The sequence below is a fragment of the Rhinoderma darwinii genome, chromosome 10 (assembly GCF_050947455.1).
Source record: "Rhinoderma darwinii isolate aRhiDar2 chromosome 10, aRhiDar2.hap1, whole genome shotgun sequence".
In the NCBI taxonomy this organism is placed as follows: domain Eukaryota; kingdom Metazoa; phylum Chordata; class Amphibia; order Anura; family Rhinodermatidae; genus Rhinoderma; species Rhinoderma darwinii.
The window spans coordinates 29,824,703-29,845,497 of NC_134696.1; the positions used below are offsets into that span (position 1 = coordinate 29,824,703).

General features: G+C 41.6%; 1 protein-coding gene across 3 annotated transcripts in view; it reads right to left on the bottom strand.

Annotated features, from left to right (window-relative positions):
* The window catches only part of MORN1 (MORN repeat containing 1), a 261,533-nt gene that overhangs the window by 207,094 nt on the left and 33,644 nt on the right, over nucleotides 1-20,795 (bottom strand). For all 3 annotated transcript variants that reach the window (XR_012850962.1, XM_075840954.1, XM_075840955.1), the window contains exon 6: nucleotides 18,750-18,837. Coding sequence is in view for 2 of the 3 variants with exons in the window: in XM_075840954.1 (XP_075697069.1) it covers nucleotides 18,750-18,837 (88 nt within the window). In the remaining variant the exon portion in view is untranslated. The remainder of the gene's footprint in view (nucleotides 1-18,749; nucleotides 18,838-20,795) is intronic.

Genomic DNA, 20,795 nt, shown 5'->3' on the forward strand with positions numbered 1-20,795 from the left:
ATGGCAGGGCGACAGTGGAGAAGGGGGAACCCAAGTTTGGGGAACAGCCCAGGGCTTATGGTCTACTTAATCTATCACGGTCTATTGTACAATAGTCACAGCAGCCATACCCTTTCTCCCAGTAGTCACAGAAGTTCCTCTCCCTTATGTCCAGTAGTCATTGCTGGGCATCACCCTCCCCAGTAGCCACAGAAGGGCCCGGCTCTGTGCATTCAGCTGTGGGTGTCAGTCAGAAAGTAAGACACAATTTTATATTTGCCATATTATCCAGGTCTTGTCCAGCAATGACCTATCCGATAACATGTGTAGATCCTCTTTAATAATAAACATTACATCTGTTTTGAACCGTTTTCCATTATGGAAGGACAGAACGATAAGGAGATACAGAGATATATTCTGCCTTCTTAGCGTATATTTCTTCTTTCCTTCTAAACAAATCTATAAAAAATACAATTTTAGTTCTGATATATCATTCCATGATCAAATACATCAATTATATTGGAAATTCAGCTACTTTTATAGTTGTCTATAGTTTATAGCTGTAGGCAGTCCTGTGATCTCCATAAATCCTGTGTATTCAAGGGGAATTTTTTTTTTTTTTTACTCTTACATGAATCCTATACTGGGAGAATAGCATATGTGAGAATAATACCACTTGGATGTTTTTAGTATGATTTTTTTTAACCATTTATAATTCAATTACATACAGGTTTTTGGGGAAGACCTTTGACCAGTTTGGATTATAAAGCCCCTAAAGCTCATGTACACCAATTTTTTATTTTTATTTCGCCAATGCATATAAACGGAAAAATAAAGCAACTTTGCAAATAGTCCACATTGCAAATTTCCTACAGGTTTGTTTTTTTGCTTATAGGTGCTATTCGGATCTGTGCATCTCCATCATTTTTCATTTAGGATGCATAGGAGAAGTAAAAATGTGGTTGCAAAGGCAGATAAAGCAAATAAAAAGGAACCTACAGTAACTAGTCTTCATTGTGTAGTCTGTCAGATACAACTGTATCCCTTTTCTATATACAAGGCACTTTCTTGATAAATATAAAACTTGTTCTGTTTTTGTAAACAGCGCTCTTGCCTGCCTTAACTCCTTAATGACCAGGCCATTTTGCGCGTCAATGACCAAGGATTATTTTTTGTTTTCTCACTGTTTTCTCTCAGAGTCGTAACTTTTCTTTTTTTCGTCGACATAGCCGTATCAGGGTTTGTTTTTTGCGGGACGAGTTGTATTTTCCAATTGCACCATTTTTGGATGCATATGATATCTAGAAACTTTTATTAATTTTATTTTAGGGGAGAATTGAAAATAAGCAGCTATTCCGGCATTGAATGCCACGTTCGAAATTGACGCCGTTTACTGTGCAGCGTAAATAACAATTTACATTTATTCTATGGGTGGGAACAATTACGGGGATACCAAATATGTAAAGGTTTTATATATTTTCCTACGTTTGCACAATAGAAAATCTTTTTAGAAGAAATTGACTTGTTTTTGCATCGCTGCATTCCAAGAGCCGTAACTTTTTTATTTTTCCGTCAATGTGGCCGTATGTGGGCTTGAGTATTGCGGGGCAAGGTGTAGTTTTTATTAATACTATTTTGGTGGACATGGGACTTATTGATTAACTTTTATTTTATTTTTTAATGGGGGGAATGGGAGAAAAAAAAAACATTTTGTCGTTGTTTTTGGACGCCGTTCATCCGGCAGTTTAATTAAGGTCTTCATTTTATTGTTCGAGTTGTTACGATCGCGGCGATACCATATATGTGTATGGGTTTATTTACTTTGACACTTTTACCAAATAAAACCCATTTTTGGGGATAAAAAGTTGTTTTATTTTATTTTTACTGTAATCTTTTTATATATATATATATATATATATATATATATATATATATATATACACATTTACATATATAAACGTTATTTAACTATTTTACCAATTTTTTTTTTGTCCCACTAGGGGATATTTAGATCGCAGATATAATGCTTTGGTATAGTTAGTATACCAAAGCATTATTGCCTGTCCGTGTAAAACTGACAGGCAACCTATTAGGCCATGCCTCGTACCCACGCGATCAGAGGTCGGATATATCCGTCCTTATGAGGGAACTAGCGCCTGCATAGGACGAATATATCCGTCCTTCTTCGTAATTAAAGGAGTTCTCATAAAAAAATGGAGAGCTGATGTAAACCGTAAACACGGACGGCCATTCATTTGAATGCTCTGCAGGTCATAGAAATGCACTACCATCAGCGTGTTCTCGGTTGAGACGGCCTTTTGTGAGCTGCTATGTCTGTATTCAAGTCGTGTTGAATAAAACACGGGCAGTGAGGGAAGTTCACAAGAACTCCTGCCATGCTGAAAACAGATTGGCCAGAGGAAAAGCAAGGCACTGTCACTAGTTTATGGTGGGTGATATAGCAGATGGAGGAAGTTGTATTGCCCCAGCAACATAATCATTCTCTTTGCCATTCTAGTTTCAGCAATGGAGTGTGCTGGGGCAAAGAAATATAGAAAAACTTTCTTTAAAATGTATTAATAAACACAGGTTACATTAAAATCCTATTCTAAATTGTCACATGCAATGTCTATAACACCACTAGCATAGCTCTTTAATAGTGTAGACATGTGAAACTGGATTTATACAATTGCTTTATATATATATATTTCATCTTGTGGGAATTTCAGTGTTCTGCCTGGGGTTTATGACACAGTCAGTGAACTCTCAGGCTAACCTTGCAATGTCCTTTTGATGGAATCAGGGGCTTGTATGTTGGCGCGAATGCATTATTGCTTATCTCCTGCACGGGCACTGTATGTTTTCTGCTATTTTCAGAAACCATCTTTATTAGCTTTTACTGGTAATGCACCCTGGCTGTGGAATCCTTTTACAGTACTTTTCTTCATACAGGCACTCAAGCCTTTACAATAAAAGTCTCAGACTATTGACTGAGTCTAATCCATTCAAGTCTTCACTGGTCCCAGTAAGAGCACCCTAGAGTGTCCTTTAACAACGTCTGGTTTTGTCCATAATGCTTTATTGTTTTCGAATATATAGAAAATATTAACAAAATCAAAATGGGAAATACGTAGAATACACTGGAAAAAATATACAAACCATAAAAAGAGAACAAAAAAAGCATAGATAGATAGATAGATAGATAGATAGATAGATAGATAGATAGATAGATAGATAGATAGATAGATAGATAGATAGATAGATAGATAGATAGTGTCATGTACCGTATGTAATGTAACATTGGATATTACATAGATTACATGGGTCAGAGGCCATACGGTGCCACTAGCAAAGCTGCAATCTCTAAGACCGGCTCTTGACGACTACATCATAAAAGATACTTTTTTACTTTAGCAATATGTGCTAAAAACATTAGAACTCGTTTGAATAATATTACACATTTACAAAAGCTACTCATTTCTACAATCAGTAATGTGGAAATACATAGAAACCAGCACCAAATGATTTTGCATAGTTATTACCGCAGGAGGTAATGTTCTCTTCCACCCCATGCTGCATGCTGAGATTATAGTTGTATTGCCTCAAAAGAGTTTTTCTTCTATGGAAGTTCATATATGTGCGGTTTATTTCATTGTAAGGCACAAATTGCAACAGATGAGTTATTTCCCATAGCAACCAAACAGAAGTTTGATCACTCAAGTCCAACTTAAAACTTACATTTAGGAATAAGCGTCTTTTCTAAAATCTGCAAAAGGAAAAGGGAAAGCGTTGCCTATAGCAGATCATTACTTTTGATTCCAACTTGCCTCCGAAAACCAAGAGAGGTGATGATCTGATTGGTTAATGTGCGATGCCATTTATTTATTTCCCCCCGCCCCTGCGTCTTTAGAGGTTCCCATCAAGTGTCTGTAACTTCAGGTTTTCATATAGCAGAGCAGCCAAGAGCACATGTATGTTAGATAAAATAGAGAACCCCTTAAAAAAAGTATTCTTGCTATGGAGCTATATTATTTATACGATATATTGCAAATAGCTAATGTCCACTACTGGGCAACTGATAACCTATACACCGGATAGGTCATCAGTACATGATCTGTCGGGGTCTGACATCCAGACCCCGCACCATTAAGCAGCTCTGGTTGCCTGCGGGCACCAAATGTATATGCCGGAAGCAGTTGGCTCCGGCCATGGAATAATGAATAGGAGCAGAGCTGCAGTTCGGCAGCACGGCCTCTATGCTATGTATGGAGCTGACTGCTTCCGGCTTCGTAGATCGCATAATAGGCCATATCATCCGGTCCCCGGAGGCAGCCGGAGCGGCTTAACAGTGCGGGGTCCGGGTGTCGGACCCGCACCAATAATATACTGATGACCTATCCGGTGGATAGGTCTTCAGTTGTTCAGTATTGTACAACCCCTTTAAGCCTTGCTTGGTCTACATGGCAGACAGAGCACATGGGGGAGCTTTCCACTGTATCAAGCTGCCTCCCAGTCAGAGACAAAGCAAAAACCACCCCAAACCTTTTTCACAAACCTATGATCACATCCCTTTTGATAAAATTGACAGCTCCTGCCATTGTCAGGGGAACTTCTAGTTGGCCAAGACTTTTACAAAATTGATACTCAGGCAGAAAAGTTGAAGTGGCATTGACACGAGACATCTATAATATGCCTATGGCGTGCAGGACGAATCACCCGCCCATTTAATTCAGAACAACACCAGACACTTTTTTGATTTTTTCCCCCAATGGTACTTGACAAGACTCTAAGCTCCTTGTCGTTATGTTTATTTCATGTTTATCTGTATGCAGCGCCGCCATCACAGCAATAATGTAGAATCGGGAGGCTTGTTAATTTCACATGCCCGTTAATCTTTTGTCTGCCTCTTCAGGGACCTACAAAATATATGGTATGGGCCTAAAAGAATGTATATATTTTATACTATTCCCTCTTCTATTTCTACCAGAGGGCTGTGCATGGGAAGGGGAATAACATAATATTTATGGTGCATTATGGTTGTGTTATCGTCCCCCATACACCCAACACCTTCCCTCAGATTTGGGACAGACTTCAGGTGGCCTTGGTCATTTGACCTTATGGGGTAGAGATATTTCGGATGGCAGCCATGTCAGTATGTACTGTTCTTTGAAGGGACTGGGGATACATCACCCTGCAGCTACTTGTGCAAGCTGCAGTTCTCTAGAAGTTGTGAAACTACAACTCCTAACATGCTGGAGGGCTGCAGGATGCTGATCACTGCTACAGCTAAACGGATTGTGGAAATGATCACGGCAGCAGGAGATGAGTGTACTGATCCTATGGGAGAAAGTGACCGGTCCAGTTTATGTTAGTGAAGAGAAGAAGGCAAGTGATGAAAACAACAAGGACATCCTAGAAATCCCAAAGGAAGAGACAGAGCTGTAGGGTTTTTACCATCCTAATAAACAGATACAGCAATAATGTGATGTCTCGTACACCCCCTCTATATATAGAATTGTTTTTCTTTTTTACATTTACTATAGCCTCACAATACAAATGATAAACCACAGTTCCCCAGGTTCCTTATTTCATATCGCCAAACACAGGATTATTCCTCCCTACAGAGACTCATTTACATCAATAGAATGAGCCGGAAACCATAATCTTTACACTTTATTGCTCACCCTTCCACCTTCAGGAGCTTATCAAATACACTCGGACGTCATCTCGAGACCTGCAAAAACTAACTTCTAGATAGATGTGAAGATTTTTTACAAACAGTAATGGCACACAAGTGTCTGCAGGGTATATAGAGGCAACGAGAAGGCATAAAAGATGCACTAATCATGAAACGTACACGGTTATTCCCACTGAATACTGTTCTTTCTTTTGAACACTGTTATTTCTGCATTTATATATGGATTTTAAAAAAAGACGTCCGTGCACGCTCTACCATTTGCTTGTATCTGCTTGAGTACTTAGCATTGTTGGTTGGCGGTGTTGTTGGATGTTGTTCCCAGCGAGAAATTGTTCCACCTTTAAGCACATTTCTATTGAAAATGTAACTGTAGTGGTAAACATTTACAGCCCAGCAGGGAGCTCGGCTAGCATCTAACATATCGCAGCTTATTGAGAATCTAAAAGGAAATCCTAGACTGCCACCTAGTGGTTCTAGATTACAATACTCCACGCAAAGAAACTTGGGACACCTTGGTAGTCCTATGGATGTTTAATGACACATTGCTGTGTAAAAAAATTATTTCCTGACTACTAGTTTGTGGGACCACAGCAGCATAGTTGGGGGAGCGCAGTTTCTTTATATAGGTTCTTCTGTAGGGATGGATTTATTGAAATTTATGTACATTTCTTGTTCACATGGATGAGCATCTGCAGTTCAGAAAAACCCTATTTAACATTAAAAAGGTTTTCCTGCCAAGCAACCCTCATGACCGCTATAACAAGTGTGAAAATCTCTTAAAAGAGGACCCGTTACCTCTCCTGACATGTCTGTTTTAGTAAATACTTGTATTCCCCATGAAATAATTCTGGGGCATCTTTTCTTAGAACTCTGTGTTGTGTCATTCCTCTGTTATTCCTCCTAGAAATTTATAACAAAAAGTGCTGACAGTGCCAGACTGTGTAGGGACACGCCCCTTTGACAAAAGGAATGGTAACACCCAGTTGTTAATTTATTCATACATTTCTAGGAGGAATAACAGAGGAAAGACAACGAATTCTAAGAAAATGCTGTAAAATTGTTATTTCATGGGGAATACAAGTATTTACTAAAATAGACATGTCAGGAGAGGCGACAGGTCATCTTTAAAGGGGTTGTACAATATTTAAATATTACTTTTAGCAGGAACCACTCCACCGCCTGTATACAAGAGGACTGGGCGCTGGGACGGAGTGTTATAGCAAGTTCAGAGTCAGCGCAGCAGCTACCAGGAAATTTTAGAGCACTTCATGCTTCCAATGGTAGGAACAGAAGAGTTTGGATCCAGCGTAGATTTAAGAGGTAAAATGGAACAATGTTCCAAGTTTAATGAGAAAAAATATATATATATTTTTCTTTTTTAAAAAAGAGAGAAAAATCACCAGGATGAGAGTTTAAAAGATGTGCAGTCCTGGTCGTGTAAGGGAAAGATATCCTATAGTAGGTAGAGCCTACGCGTTTCAAACGCTACACGCGTCCTTAGTCATGGCTGATGCTGACCTTATGGTGTGTTTGACTGGGATATATATCCCGGTTCGCAGGTGTTGCTGATAGCCACTGATTGTGATCTCTTAATTTTTGTTACGTAACCTCACAGTATTATAATCTTTTGTATACATAATTTTCCCGTTGTCCGAGTAGCTGTGATTTCACGGTAAGCCATTATAGTAGAATAGGTTGAATTGTTATAATTTTAAGACATATTGTATCATGATTTGATTCAAAGTGTCACGTATAAATTTGGCTCTGCTTTATCAATGGACATAGCTTCCGGTTAAATGAGTAGTGGTTTTTGTTTGCGTTTCACCGTACATAGTAATTATGGAACGCAGTTCAAAAGTATAGCGGCAATTGGGAGCTAATGTCGGGTTAGAAGGTAAATTGAGTGAAGAACTATGTGTGGAGAGGAAAACATTGTTTAGTTCATAACGTGAATAATTATGACTACTATATTTAGATAAAATATCTTTATATATCTGAATATTTATGTTTCTGTGAGGTTTCAATTATAAGAAATAACGAACAGCGCATATTGGATGTCAGTGTTTAATTGACAATATTGACTCTGTCCTAATGCTGCAAACGAGATATTTGTACTATATTCGAAAGGTCAGTAATAGGTATGGATACCACATGAAAAGTGAGGGATATCTTGAAATTATATGCGCTGTTCGTTATTTCTTATAATTGAAACCTCACAGAAACATAAATATTCAGATATATAAAGATATTTTATCTAAATATAGTAGTCATAATTATTCACGTTATGAACTAAACAATGTTTTCCTCTCCACACATAGTTCTTCACTCAATTTACCTTCTAACCCGACATTAGCTCCCAATTGCCGCTATACTTTTGAACTGCGTTCCATAATTACTATGTACGGTGAAACGCAAACAAAAACCACTACTCATTTAACCGGAAGCTATGTCCATTGATAAAGCAGAGCCAAATTTATACGTGACACTTTGAATCAAATCATGATACAATATGTCTTAAAATTATAACAATTCAACCTATTCTACTATAATGGCTTACCGTGAAATCACAGCTACTCGGACAACGGGAAAATTATGTATACAAAAGATTATAATACTGTGAGGTTACGTAACAAAAATTAAGAGATCACAATCAGTGGCTATCAGCAACACCTGCGAACCGGGATATATATCCCAGTCAAACACACCATAAGGTCAGCATCAGCCATGACTAAGGACGCGTGTAGCGTTTGAAACGCGTAGGCTCTACCTACTATAGGATATCTTTCCCTTACACGACCAGGACTGCACATCTTTTAAACTCTCATCCTGGTGATTTTTCTCTCTTTTTTAAAAAAGAAAAATATATATATATTTTTTCTCATTAAACTTGGAACATTGTTCCATTTTACCTCTTAAATCTACGCTGGATCCAAACTCTTCTGTTCCTACCATTGTCTACAAATCGTGTGCCGACACGAGGATCCGTGCCAGATGACACAAATCTGCTATATAAGGTGAGCTGGAGGTCGCTATTGTTCTACATTTTGTTTATCCACTTCATGCTTCCCTCTGCTGACCAGCTTTATGGAGATGCTGATTTCATTTTCCAGCAGGACTTGGCACCTGCCCACACTGCCAAAAGTACCAATACCTGGTGTAATAACCACAGGATCACTGCGCTTGATTGGCCAGCAAACTCGCCTGACCTAAACCCCATAGAGAATCTACAGGATATTGTCAAGAGGAAGATGAGAGACACCAGACCCAACAATGCAGACGAGCTGAAGGCCGCTATCAAAGCAACCTGGGCCTCCATAACACCTCAGCAGTGCCACAGGCTGATCACCTCCATGCCATGCCGCATTGATAACACCTCAGCAGTGCCACAGGCTGATCACCTCCATGCCACGCCGCATTGATAACACCTCAGCAGTGCCACAGGCTGATCAACTCCATGCCACGTCACATTGATAACACCTCAGCAGTGCCACAGGCTGATCACCTCCATGCCACGCCGCATTGATAACACCTCAGCAGTGCCACAGGCTGATCGCCTCCATGCCACGCCGCATTGATAATACCTCAGCAGTGTCACAGGCTGGTCACCCCATGCCACGCCGCATTGATAACACCTCAGCAGTGCCACAGGCTGGTCACCCCATGCCACGCCGCATTGATAACACCTCAGCAGTGCCACAGGCTGATCAACTCCATGCCACGCCACATTGATAACACCTCAGCAGTGCCACAGGCTGATCACCTCCATGCCACGCCACATTGATAACACCTCAGCAGTGCCACAGGCTGATCGCCTCCATGCCACGCCGCATTGATAACACCTCAGCAGTGCCACATGCTGATCACCTCCATGCCACACCGCATTGAGAACACCTCAGCAGTGCCACAGGCTGATCACCTCCATGCCACGCCGCATTGATAACACCTCAGCAGTGCCACAGGCTGATCAACTCCATGCCACGCCACATTGATAACACCTCAGCAGTGCCACAGGCTGATCACCTCCATGCCACGCCGCATTGATAACACCTCAGCAGTGCCACAGGCTGATCACCTCCATGCCACGCCGCATTGATAACACCTCAGCAGTGCCACAGGCTGATCGCCTCCATGCCACGCCGCATTGATAACACCTCAGCAGTGCCACAGGCTGATCACCTCCATGCCACGCCGCATTGATAACACCTCAGCAGTGCCACAGGCTGATCGCCTCCATGCCACGCCGCATTGATAACACCTCAGCAGTGCCACAGGCTGATCCCCTCCATGCCACACCGCATTGAGAACACCTCAGCAGTGCCACAGGCTGATCGCCTCCATGCCATGCCGCATTGATAACACCTCAGCAGTGCCACAGGCTGATCACCTCCATGCCACACCGCATTGAGAACACCTCAGCAGTCACCTGAGCAGTGCCACAGGCTGATCGCCTCCATGCCACGCTGCATTGATAACACCTCAGCAGTGCCACAGGCTGATCACCTCCATGCCACACCGCATTGAGAACACCTCAGCAGTGCCACAGGCTGATCACCTCCATGCCACGCCACATTGATAACACCTCAGCAGTGCCACAGGCTGATCACCTCCATGCCACACCGCATTGAGAACACCTCAGCAGTGCCACAGGCTGATCATCTCCATGCCACGCCGCATTGATATCACCTCAGCAGTGCCACAGGCTGATCACCTCCATGCCACACCGCATTGAGAACACCTCAGCAGTGCCACAGGCTGATCATCTCCATGCCACGCCGCATTGATATCACCTCAGCAGTGCCACAGGCTGATCACCTCCATGCCACACCGCATTGAGAATACCTCAGCAGTGCCACAGGCTGATCACCTCCATGCCACGCCGCATTGATAACACCTCAGCAGTGCCACAGGCTGATCACCTCCATGCCACACCGCATTGAGAACACCTCAGCAGTGCCACAGGCTGATCACCTCCATGCCACGCCGCATTGATAACACCTCAGCAGTGCCACAGGCTGATCAACTCCATGCCATGCCACATTGATAACACCTCAGCAGTGCCACAGGCTGATCACCTCCATGCCACGCCGCATTGATAACACCTGAGCAGTGCCACAGGCTGATCGCCTCCATGCCACGCTGCATTGATAACACCTCAGCAGTGCCACAGGCTGATCACCTCCATGCCACACCGCATTGAGAACACCTCAGCAGTGCCACAGGCTGATCACCTCCATGCCACGCCGCATTGATAACACCTCAGAAGTGCCACAGGCTGATCGCCTCCATGCCACGCCGCATTGATAACACCTCAGCAGTGCCACAGGCTGATCCCCTCCATGCCACACCGCATTGAGAACACCTGAGCAGTGCCACAGGCTGATCGCCTCCATGCCACGCTGCATTGATAACACCTCAGCAGTGCCACAGGCTGATCACCTCCATGCCACACCGCATTGAGAACACCTCAGCAGTGCCACAGGCTGATCACCTCCATGCCACGCCGCATTGATAACACCTCAGCAGTGCCACAGGCTGATCGCCTCCATGCCACGCCGCATTGATAACACCTCAGCAGTGCCACAGGCTGATCGCCTCCATGCCACGCCGCATTGAGAACACCTCAGCAGTGCCACAGGCTGATCACCTCCATGCCACACCGCATTGAGAACACCTCAGCAGTGCCACAGGCTGATCATCTCCATGCCATGCCGCATTGATATCACCTCAGCAGTGCCACAGGCTGATCACCTCCATGCCACACCGCATTGAGAATACCTCAGCAGTGCCACAGGCTGATCACCTCCATGCCACACCGCATTGAGAATACCTCAGCAGTGCCACAGGCTGATCATCTCCATGCCACGCCGCATTGATATCACCTCAGCAGTGCCACAGGCTGATCGCCTCCATGCCACGCCACATTGATGCAGTAATTCATGCAAAAGGAGCTTTGACCAAGTATTGAGGGAAGATACTGGACATCATTTTCAGTAGACCAACATTTCGGTATGAAAAATCATTTTTGAAATTGGGCTTATATAATATTCAAATTTTCTGAGAGACTAAATTTTGGGTTTTCATTGACTGTTCCCATCATCATCATCAACATGCTGAAAATAGATCACTGAGTGTAATGAATCTATAGAATATATGAGCTTCACTTTTTGAATTGAATTACTGAAATAAATTAACTTTTTGATCATATTCTTGTTCATTGAGAAGGACCAGTATATATAGCTAACAGTATAACTACTTCAAAGCTACAAGGCAAATTTCTCTGTGAATTTCTTAGCTTTTTCACATGTGCAATATATAGCCAGATTACAATACAGAAGGTAAAGGGGTTGTGGGGTTTAGAAAAACCCATGTTCAAATACCCTATTAAGGTATTTTAGGAGCAGAGAAAGGAGTCCCTCATTCCAGACTTCAATCAGAAAGAGAATGGTTATAAAGAGTGTCTCTCTGTGGAGCACCCAGGCTTTTCAATGGGCACCATGCAATGCTTCAGTTCCCCTGTGGTGGTGCTGCAGGAAAATGAACACTTCCCCTGTGAAGGTCCCTTCACACATTACAACAAATTCCTGGGGCTCCCACTAGTGTGACTCTCTATGATCAGCTTATTTTTGAGGCATTCTGATAATATATCATCATAAAAAGGGATTCCCCAAAGCGGACAACCCCTTTAAATAAAGATATATGATCTCTGTTTTCTAAACCTTAATGAAAGACACGTAAAACAGAAGTATACGAATACAGGAATAATATTAACTAATGCAAGTTGCCCCGGGAGTAATTTTGGTTGTAGCTTGCTGCCTAATAAAATAGCTAGTTGATAAGAGAGGCATCCGATGAGCTGGACAAATATTTAGGAGTCTATGCGCTATAATCTGATTAGGTATTTTCGCTCTCAATAAAAATAGATTTAAAAAAATTACCCAAATTTTGCCGCAAATTGGCAACGTTTTACACAAATTTCATGTTTGCATCTCACTAGACACTTTTTAAAAAGTGTTCCGAAAAGGAGATACAGCTTAGCAGGGAAAGGGGCATGGTTTGATGAAAAGGGGCGAGGTTCGTCAGAAAAGGGTGTGGCTTAAAATGCACCAATGTGCTCCAAACAACTCGCTCAAAATAAGCCAAATCAAAAGTGGTATAAGGAAGAGAAAAGTGTCTAACAAGACATGCAAGATGCACCAAAAATATTGAATTGTATGCCTGCCTAGTCTTATTTTACACTAACTACTTGACAGCATTAGTAAATGTGGGTCAATATGTTCAACGCAATCTGTCATATCTGGGACCATTTAGGTTTTTTGTTTTTTTTGGGTGAGGTCAATTATTTTTAGATTTGAGAGAAGCTACTTTTAAAGAATGAGACACTACTGCCTCCGAGGTGTTCATGCGGTGTACTTCCAGTGGTTGTGCTGGCTTTAGATAAGTCAATAGGTGCCAATTACAAAGACTAAATGACTGCAGCCAATATAATAAGAAACGGTTATACCGGCAATTACTATTGTAACATAAAAATATTGGTAGATTTGCAGCCAAGTTTACTCTACAGAAATGCGACGCTGCTCAATAAGTAGTCCGTTTTGATGGACGACTTTTGGATACACAAAATACAACTTTTCCTGGGCTAGAATAGCTTGGCTCACCACCAGAGGTGGATGTAAGACATTAAATGACGCTTGAGAACTAAGAGATGTAAAATTCTTAATTCTGAAAGTATAAAGAACATTAGGGGCTAACAGTCGATTTTGGTTTGGCAGCCTGCCCCATCTACTGAACGTGGTTCTCACACAGAATTTGATCTCCCTGATGAAGACCATTCACCTACATTTGATGCTCCGCAACTAAATTTTGCTTAGGAGACTTGGCTGCATTGACATCATACATCAAACTATCCATGAATGCTCATTAGCTTTCCCAAGGATGTCATTCAAGAACAAAAGCTGTATGGAGGGGGTGACGGTATAATTGGTGGGAAATGAATGGGAAAGTAGAGATACATACGCAATGTTTAGCCCCCATGTAATCACAACAGAGCCTATTCTACATCACGTCAGAGAGTGCTTTGTATGAAACTAGGAGCCCAATGGACAGGCATTTTATTTATGACATATTGTCAACTATGGGATTGATTCCGTGTATTCACAAATATACAGCTCTACTTCTATCCTCTACAATTGAAGAAATTGAATGCACACATTATTGTGACTATGGCTAAGACCATTACAGACAGACGGAGTCAGAGCATTATGTCTCTGCAAACAAGCTCGTAACTAGAGGGGGTGCAGGGGTGGTTGAGGGCACCCAAAAGATCCCACTGCCCCATATAATGAGGAGACTATTGAATTGTATAGAGGATGCAATTAAAAGTAAAGACGGGCAGTGATAAAATAGTATTGTCTATTTAGGTTATTAAAGAACCAGAACTTTTGGGGAATTTTTTAATGAAACAGATAGATCGCTCCTTTCACCATTATATGCTTCCCTGTCTTACCAGGAACAGCTTGTCCCCCCTCCCCAGAGGAACAAGCTGGAACTTCTATAATTCTATTAAAAGCAAAAGCCCAATGGGAGGAATTTATGAAGTCCTCTATGCTAGTTTTCTGGTGTACAAAGGCACAATTTGCGCAAAAGCTTGCCTTTGTCACTAAAATGTTGCAACTTTTTTATTTTTGCAGCCTCCTTAAAAAAAAAAAAAGATGGCGAGGATTCATGGGAGGGGCAGAGTCACTGCAGCCCGATAAATCTTCTATATCGGACGCCAGAAAACTGGCGTAAATTACAGTGCAAATCTATTCCAGCTCATAGCCGGAGATTTGAGTTTATGGCGCATGGACGGCCAGAGAGGCTCCTAATTTATTAGGAGGTGTGAACCTCTTAATAAATTAGATGGATCTTACTGCAACTTTCTTTAGATTTAGGGTATGTGCACACGACCAGATTTCAGGCGTAATGGAGGCGTTTTACGCCTCAAATTACGCCTGAAAAGACGGCTCCAATACATCGGCAAACATCTGCCCATTGCTTGCAATGGGTTTTACGATGTTCTGTGCAGACGATCTGTAATTTTACGCGTCGCTGTCAGAAGGCGGCGCGTAAAATTACGCCCGTGTCAAAGAAGTGCAGGACACTTCTTGGGATGTAATTGGAGCTGTTTTTCATTGACTCCAATGAAGAACAGCTCCAAATACGTCCGTAAAAGATGCCGCGAAAATAGCGAGTGGCACAAAAAGCGTCTGAAAATCAGGAGCTGTTTTCCATTTTTTGTTAAGCGTGTGATCATACCCTTACTAGCAGAATCGCTTTAAGCCTGTAATTGGAAATCAGTCGTTTGCTACTAGGCTGTAAGTGCAGTCCCCGGAAATTTGACTTACCCGAAGCTGCCCTACTCTAGCTGCAGGTCGCTCCCGCTTTACAAATCCGACCATGGACAACATCTGCAGGGAGTTTGTACCTATGTTAGCATTGGTTTCGTCCACACAACCAAAGCAAACTGATAGGTTATTAGGTTATCTGGCTTCCTATGAAGTTGGCTGTATCTTTGAGATTTGGAATTAAGATTTATGAACCCCTTTTAGTCTGAGTTAGATACTAAAATTTGGTCATAATCAGATGAATGCTCCAATATTGTAACGTTGGTCCTTAAAGGGTAACTAAACGTTCAACAAACTTCTGACATGTCATAGTGACATGTCAGAAGTTTTGATTGGTGGGAGTCTGAGCACTGAGACCCCCACCAATCGCTAAAAGCGGCAGAAGTGCTCGTGTGAGCGCTCAGCCGCTTTGTGTTGGTTTGGCTTTTTCCAGAATTCAATGTATCGGAGTAGGGGCTCAATAGAAAGTCTATGAGCCCGTACTCCGCTACATCGGCTTTCCGGAAAAAGCCAAACAGACACGAAGCAGCTGAGCACTCACAGGAGCACTTCTGCCGCTTTTAGCGATTGGTGGGGGTGTCAGTGCTCGGACCCCCACCAATCATAACTTCTGACATGTCAGAAGTTTGTTGAACGTTTAGTTACCCTTTAAACTGTATACATGAAGATATTTTGCATCATCTGAATTTCCATTGGGCAAATTGCTTCAAATTTTTTTAAAAAAATTCAGCTGTGAATCTGCCCGTACATCTAGTGGTGATGTGCTGGGGTTTTCGAAGTGGTTTTTGGCCAGGACGTTTTCACTGTGTTTCACTTGTAAAAAATGCACAATCATAGAACTTTTTTGGACCATACAACGCAATACCGCAAGATGTACGGACAGCCTTAAAAGCAGGACAAATACATATTATAATTGATGTAAGAGATTTCCATTTAGTAAGTTGCCTTGCTACCCCGATACGGCAACTAATTCAGGATAAAAAAAATGAAATTGTGATATTGTATTTGTCTATCAGATGCACAAAAATACAAGTCATTTTATACCAGTCCTGGTACTCTGAGGCGACTTCTAATATTCTGAATCATTTATAATAGGGGGTACATTATTCCTCATAATACACACCTCAGCTGCTGCATAACCTCTTTTTGATTAGGAAGCAGGAGCTACATGTTAATCATTGACTTAAGAACATAAACCGCTTTAGGTCTCCAGCAGCTGAGCTGTGTATTATAATGGCAGCCACAGTAACCCCGAAAAAATGTAAGCTACATATGATTCATATAGTTCCAGCAAGAAATGTCCCCATACAGTGCCAGACAGAGTGCCCCCAAACCGTGCCAATCACAAATGCCCCATACAGTGCCAGTCACTGGTGCCTCAAAATAGTGGCAGCCATAGTTCAACACATACAGTGCCAACCCTCCAAACAGTACACACCAAGCAGCAATATATTATAGATTATTTACATGCACTTAAAAGTCCATGGACATGGATTATAAAAAAATATTAATTGTATCATAGTAATATTTTAAGTTTCCTAATCATTCTTATATAAAAATGACAATTTACATTTCTCGGATGTTAAATTTCTCACTTGTCCATAGAATATTCCACATCCGGTGTCTGAGGAGGAATGCTGCACTTAGTAACATTACTGAGTATTCTGCAGACATTGCAGTCCACTGAAGACCGTCTCTTCTCCCCGACGAGACTCCACGAAGACAGAGTAAACCAATGATCTCCCTTCACGCTTGCCTGAGAATTCAAGCATTCACACTACACCGTTGTGTCTATCAACAGCAGCGGTGCAGCGCGCTAATTGAGTTATAATGGAGGATAATTACAACCAATATTAGTACATTACACATTAACATATTTTGGTGATAGATTCCTCGTTTCGGAAATAAAGAATGTTTTATTCATAAGAAACTGGAATACAATTAGCATAAACCTGGATTAGGGAAGGAGACACTTAATGGACGGGGAGGGTGCCAGGATAAGCTGTAGGCCAGAAATGGACTCCAGTATACAGAAATGTTATACAGAATATTTACACATAATTGCTGCTAACAATGGGGCAGTTGTTATTTATTTTATTGGTGAAGGAATAAGCTAAATCTATAAGTAACAGTTATTCATATCCCATAGAAATGACCGTATTGCAGCAGCCTCAGGACCCCAATGAATTATCATTCATGTACTATGAATGACAGACCCTCATACAGACCATAAAACATCACACATGAGAATTTTTTATGTGTGTTATCCACACTGGTGTAGGTACCATAGTGGAAACCCAAGCAGCCGTTATGGGGTCCATGAGAAGAAGGGGTCAGCTCGGACTAGCCCTGCCCCCCCCCCCATAACATTTTGTCTCAGAAAGGTAGAAGGTCCAATGTTGTTGTGTTTTTTGTTTTAGGGCCTGCTCTGATCTATGTACCTCCCTGGTTACTGATAAAGACCACTGATCACTGTCGGAGATTTTGCAATATGATATTTTGAGGCATCCCAGTTAGTTACAGGGCCATCTAAAACACCCAGTTGGTCAGCCTAATTTTTGCTGCAACAATAAGCTGTGCTAATGATACCTCAGCAGGGCAGAAGTTAATGGATATTACCATATAGCCCTAGGCTGTATTCAGAACGAAATAACAATGCTGGAGGATCTTTTCTTAGAACTCTGGGATGTGTTATTCCTCTGTTATTCCTCCTGGAAATATATGAATACATTTATACATTTCCCTGTGAATAGGGTATGTGCCTACAGTACTGTGCTGGTATCAGTCAGCCGCAAGAAGATTGAATGCTTTGGACTTCCTAATGAAGCAAGCAAGCTTCAAGGGACTATCCCACAAAGGACATTTATACCCTATCCACAAGATAGGGGATTAATGGCTGATTGGTGGGGGGCCCACTGCTGAAACACCCACCGATTACTAGAACGGGGGTCCTGACTCCCATGTTGCTACTCACTGCACGGCCGCAGTGAGGAGTGGTCACGCTCCATGCAATGGCTATGGGGCTGACAGAAACAACCTACCTGTGGATAGGTGATAAATGTCCTTCGTGGAAAAAAACCTATAACTACGTCTCTCAAAAATATATAACTACACCTGACACTTTAATACATCATTATAAGACCATTACTGCAGTCACATGTTTACAAAGTGAATTGCGTATGGGGCAAACAATGGAGGAGGACTGCAAGGATGACTCTACAGATGAGGGATATAGACTGTAGGAGGGGTAACATATGACAGACAGTACAGAGGACGGTAACATGACTCGAAACACTGGAGAACTTCAAAATCTCTTATTGTAAGCAATGAATAGCATATACATCCGTTTACGACAATGTGTAATGACGCCCAAGTACAGGACACCGACTGCCTCGCTGGCCACCAGGGTCTGCATTTTTTACTCTGTTATTTATCTGATGCAGAATGTACCACGGACCACCAAGCACTGGAGAGTAGATGGATACAGGAGGGCCAGAACGACACCTCTGGCCCACAAATACACAAATGAAAAATATATACAACAGCAGTGTAGACTACAATTATATTCAACTACACATATCTTTCCACTGTAAGAATCATGCAAAGCAATGATAGGATAAAGTAAGAGGCAATACATTCAGGACATAAATATTTGAGAGTACTGAGATATACATATTGTGTTCCTGTACCTCATATATGGTTCCATCTACGCAGTGCAGAACACCATGTCCTTGACGTTGGTCCAGGACCCAGTTTCCCTCATAATGATCACTATTCCTGTAATGATACAAAATATTTCCTGCATATCACTTTATGGCTGATAATTGATTCCAGAGGACGAAGACCAAAAAATATCATGTCTATCCAATGCTTGACCATAAACGTGACTCAACAACACCATCCGACTGTGTTATAGCAACTGGTGCTTGGACCTCCAATGTATTGCTAACAAGACATTGTTGACCTCACCAACAGTACATGAATGACTAACACAATCCTTCCATTCTCCATGAGAATATGTTGTAAGATCATAATGTGCAACGATTAGTACAGTACTTATGATTGCTGGAAGCACTTGTCATCTCCTCTACACATCGGTTGATTTCTGCCCATTCATTGGAAGTGTTGTGCATCATTTATTTGCTACTTATATAATGCCAACATATTCACTATACAGAGTTTGTCCTCACTCTGTCCCCATTGGGGCTCACAATCTAAATTCCCGATCTGTATTATTTCGGGGTGTGGGTGGAAAACAGAGCACCTGGAGGAAACACACGCAAATCCGAGGAGTACATACAAATTCCATGCAGATGCTGTCCTTGGTTGGCCCTGCAATGAAATAGTGCTAAACACGGAGGCACCGTGCTGCCCATAATGGAATAAAATATTAATTTTCAATCAATAATACATGTATAAATGTAGATTCAAGTCTACCGATAGGTCATTGTAACAAATTTAGGAACCCAAGTGAAATTTTATGTTCTGACCTTTGCTTAATATTATGTAGAGGTAAATGGAAGAATATTACATGTTTTGTGTAAGGTCAAGATCTATTTCGGGAAATCCTCAAACCTGGTAGAGACTTAAAGGATATTCCAAAGACAGACCTTTAATGTCACATCCATAGGATATGTCCTAAATGTGTCATGTCCTTGGTAGGCTGGTGGGTTTGGTGGGTACGTGTAGTTTTGTAGCTATATTTTTCTTATTGTATGTTTCTTTTTTTGTTGTTTATCAGTCCAAAAATAAAAAATAAATAGAATCTAAAAAAAAACAAAAAAGGGTTATAGCTTGGTGGCCCACCTGTGGGACCTGATCTTTTGGGGGTTACGCAACCCTGTTGGGCAGTAGAAGTCAAGCGTTGGTGGCCATAAAGGGTAGAAGAAGCAGGGGACAACCCAGTATGATCAAAGACGGTATTCGTAGGGCATGTCGATTTAACATTCTCTGCTCTTAAAAGTTCCTCGTTTGCCTATATAAAACGTCTCACTAAAGAAATATCTGTTTAAGTATAAGCAATGTCTAATATTTTTAAGAGTGCACCTTAACTAACATTTTGGCGAGCGGTAAGTAATCTCATTTATAGTTTCACCGTGTAAAATATGTCTCCAGACCTGAGACTTTATTTGCTTACTTCCTATTCTCCACAGGTGATCTCAGAGGAAAATTTGAGAAACGTTCCCATTATTGTTCAGTTCTTATAAACTGGATTGAAAGTAATGTGCCTACAAAAAATAATGTAATCAAAACAGTCAATGGAAATGACTTTCAAAATGTTCGAGAAATTTTTAGAACTTTGAAGAGGAAATGGGGATCCTTGTTGTATCTGTAAGTATATTTCCCAAGACACGAGAGAAGAGAGGGCACTGAATACAACCATGCTGGGATAATGCACAAATGTGTTCAAAGACAAGACCTTCTTCTGCACTAAACTTTAAGAACAGATACCAGCTCATGTAGAGGGAGCATACAACACCGGGGTTTTCTATAAACTGCTGTTGTGCCCCCAAGTAGAGAGCAGGATAGGAGCATATAGAAGGCAAGTGTAAAATATGGGCACTAGTAAAGTGAGGGCACCCTGGATGTCAGAAAAGTAACGTCTGGGTACCAATTTAATCTATATAAGTGGGACCCCTCCTAATACCAATGCCATCACATACCACTGTATACAATCACTTGAAGGGAATATATACGTATTGAGGATAACACTATTACAAGCCAAATTGTCTAGT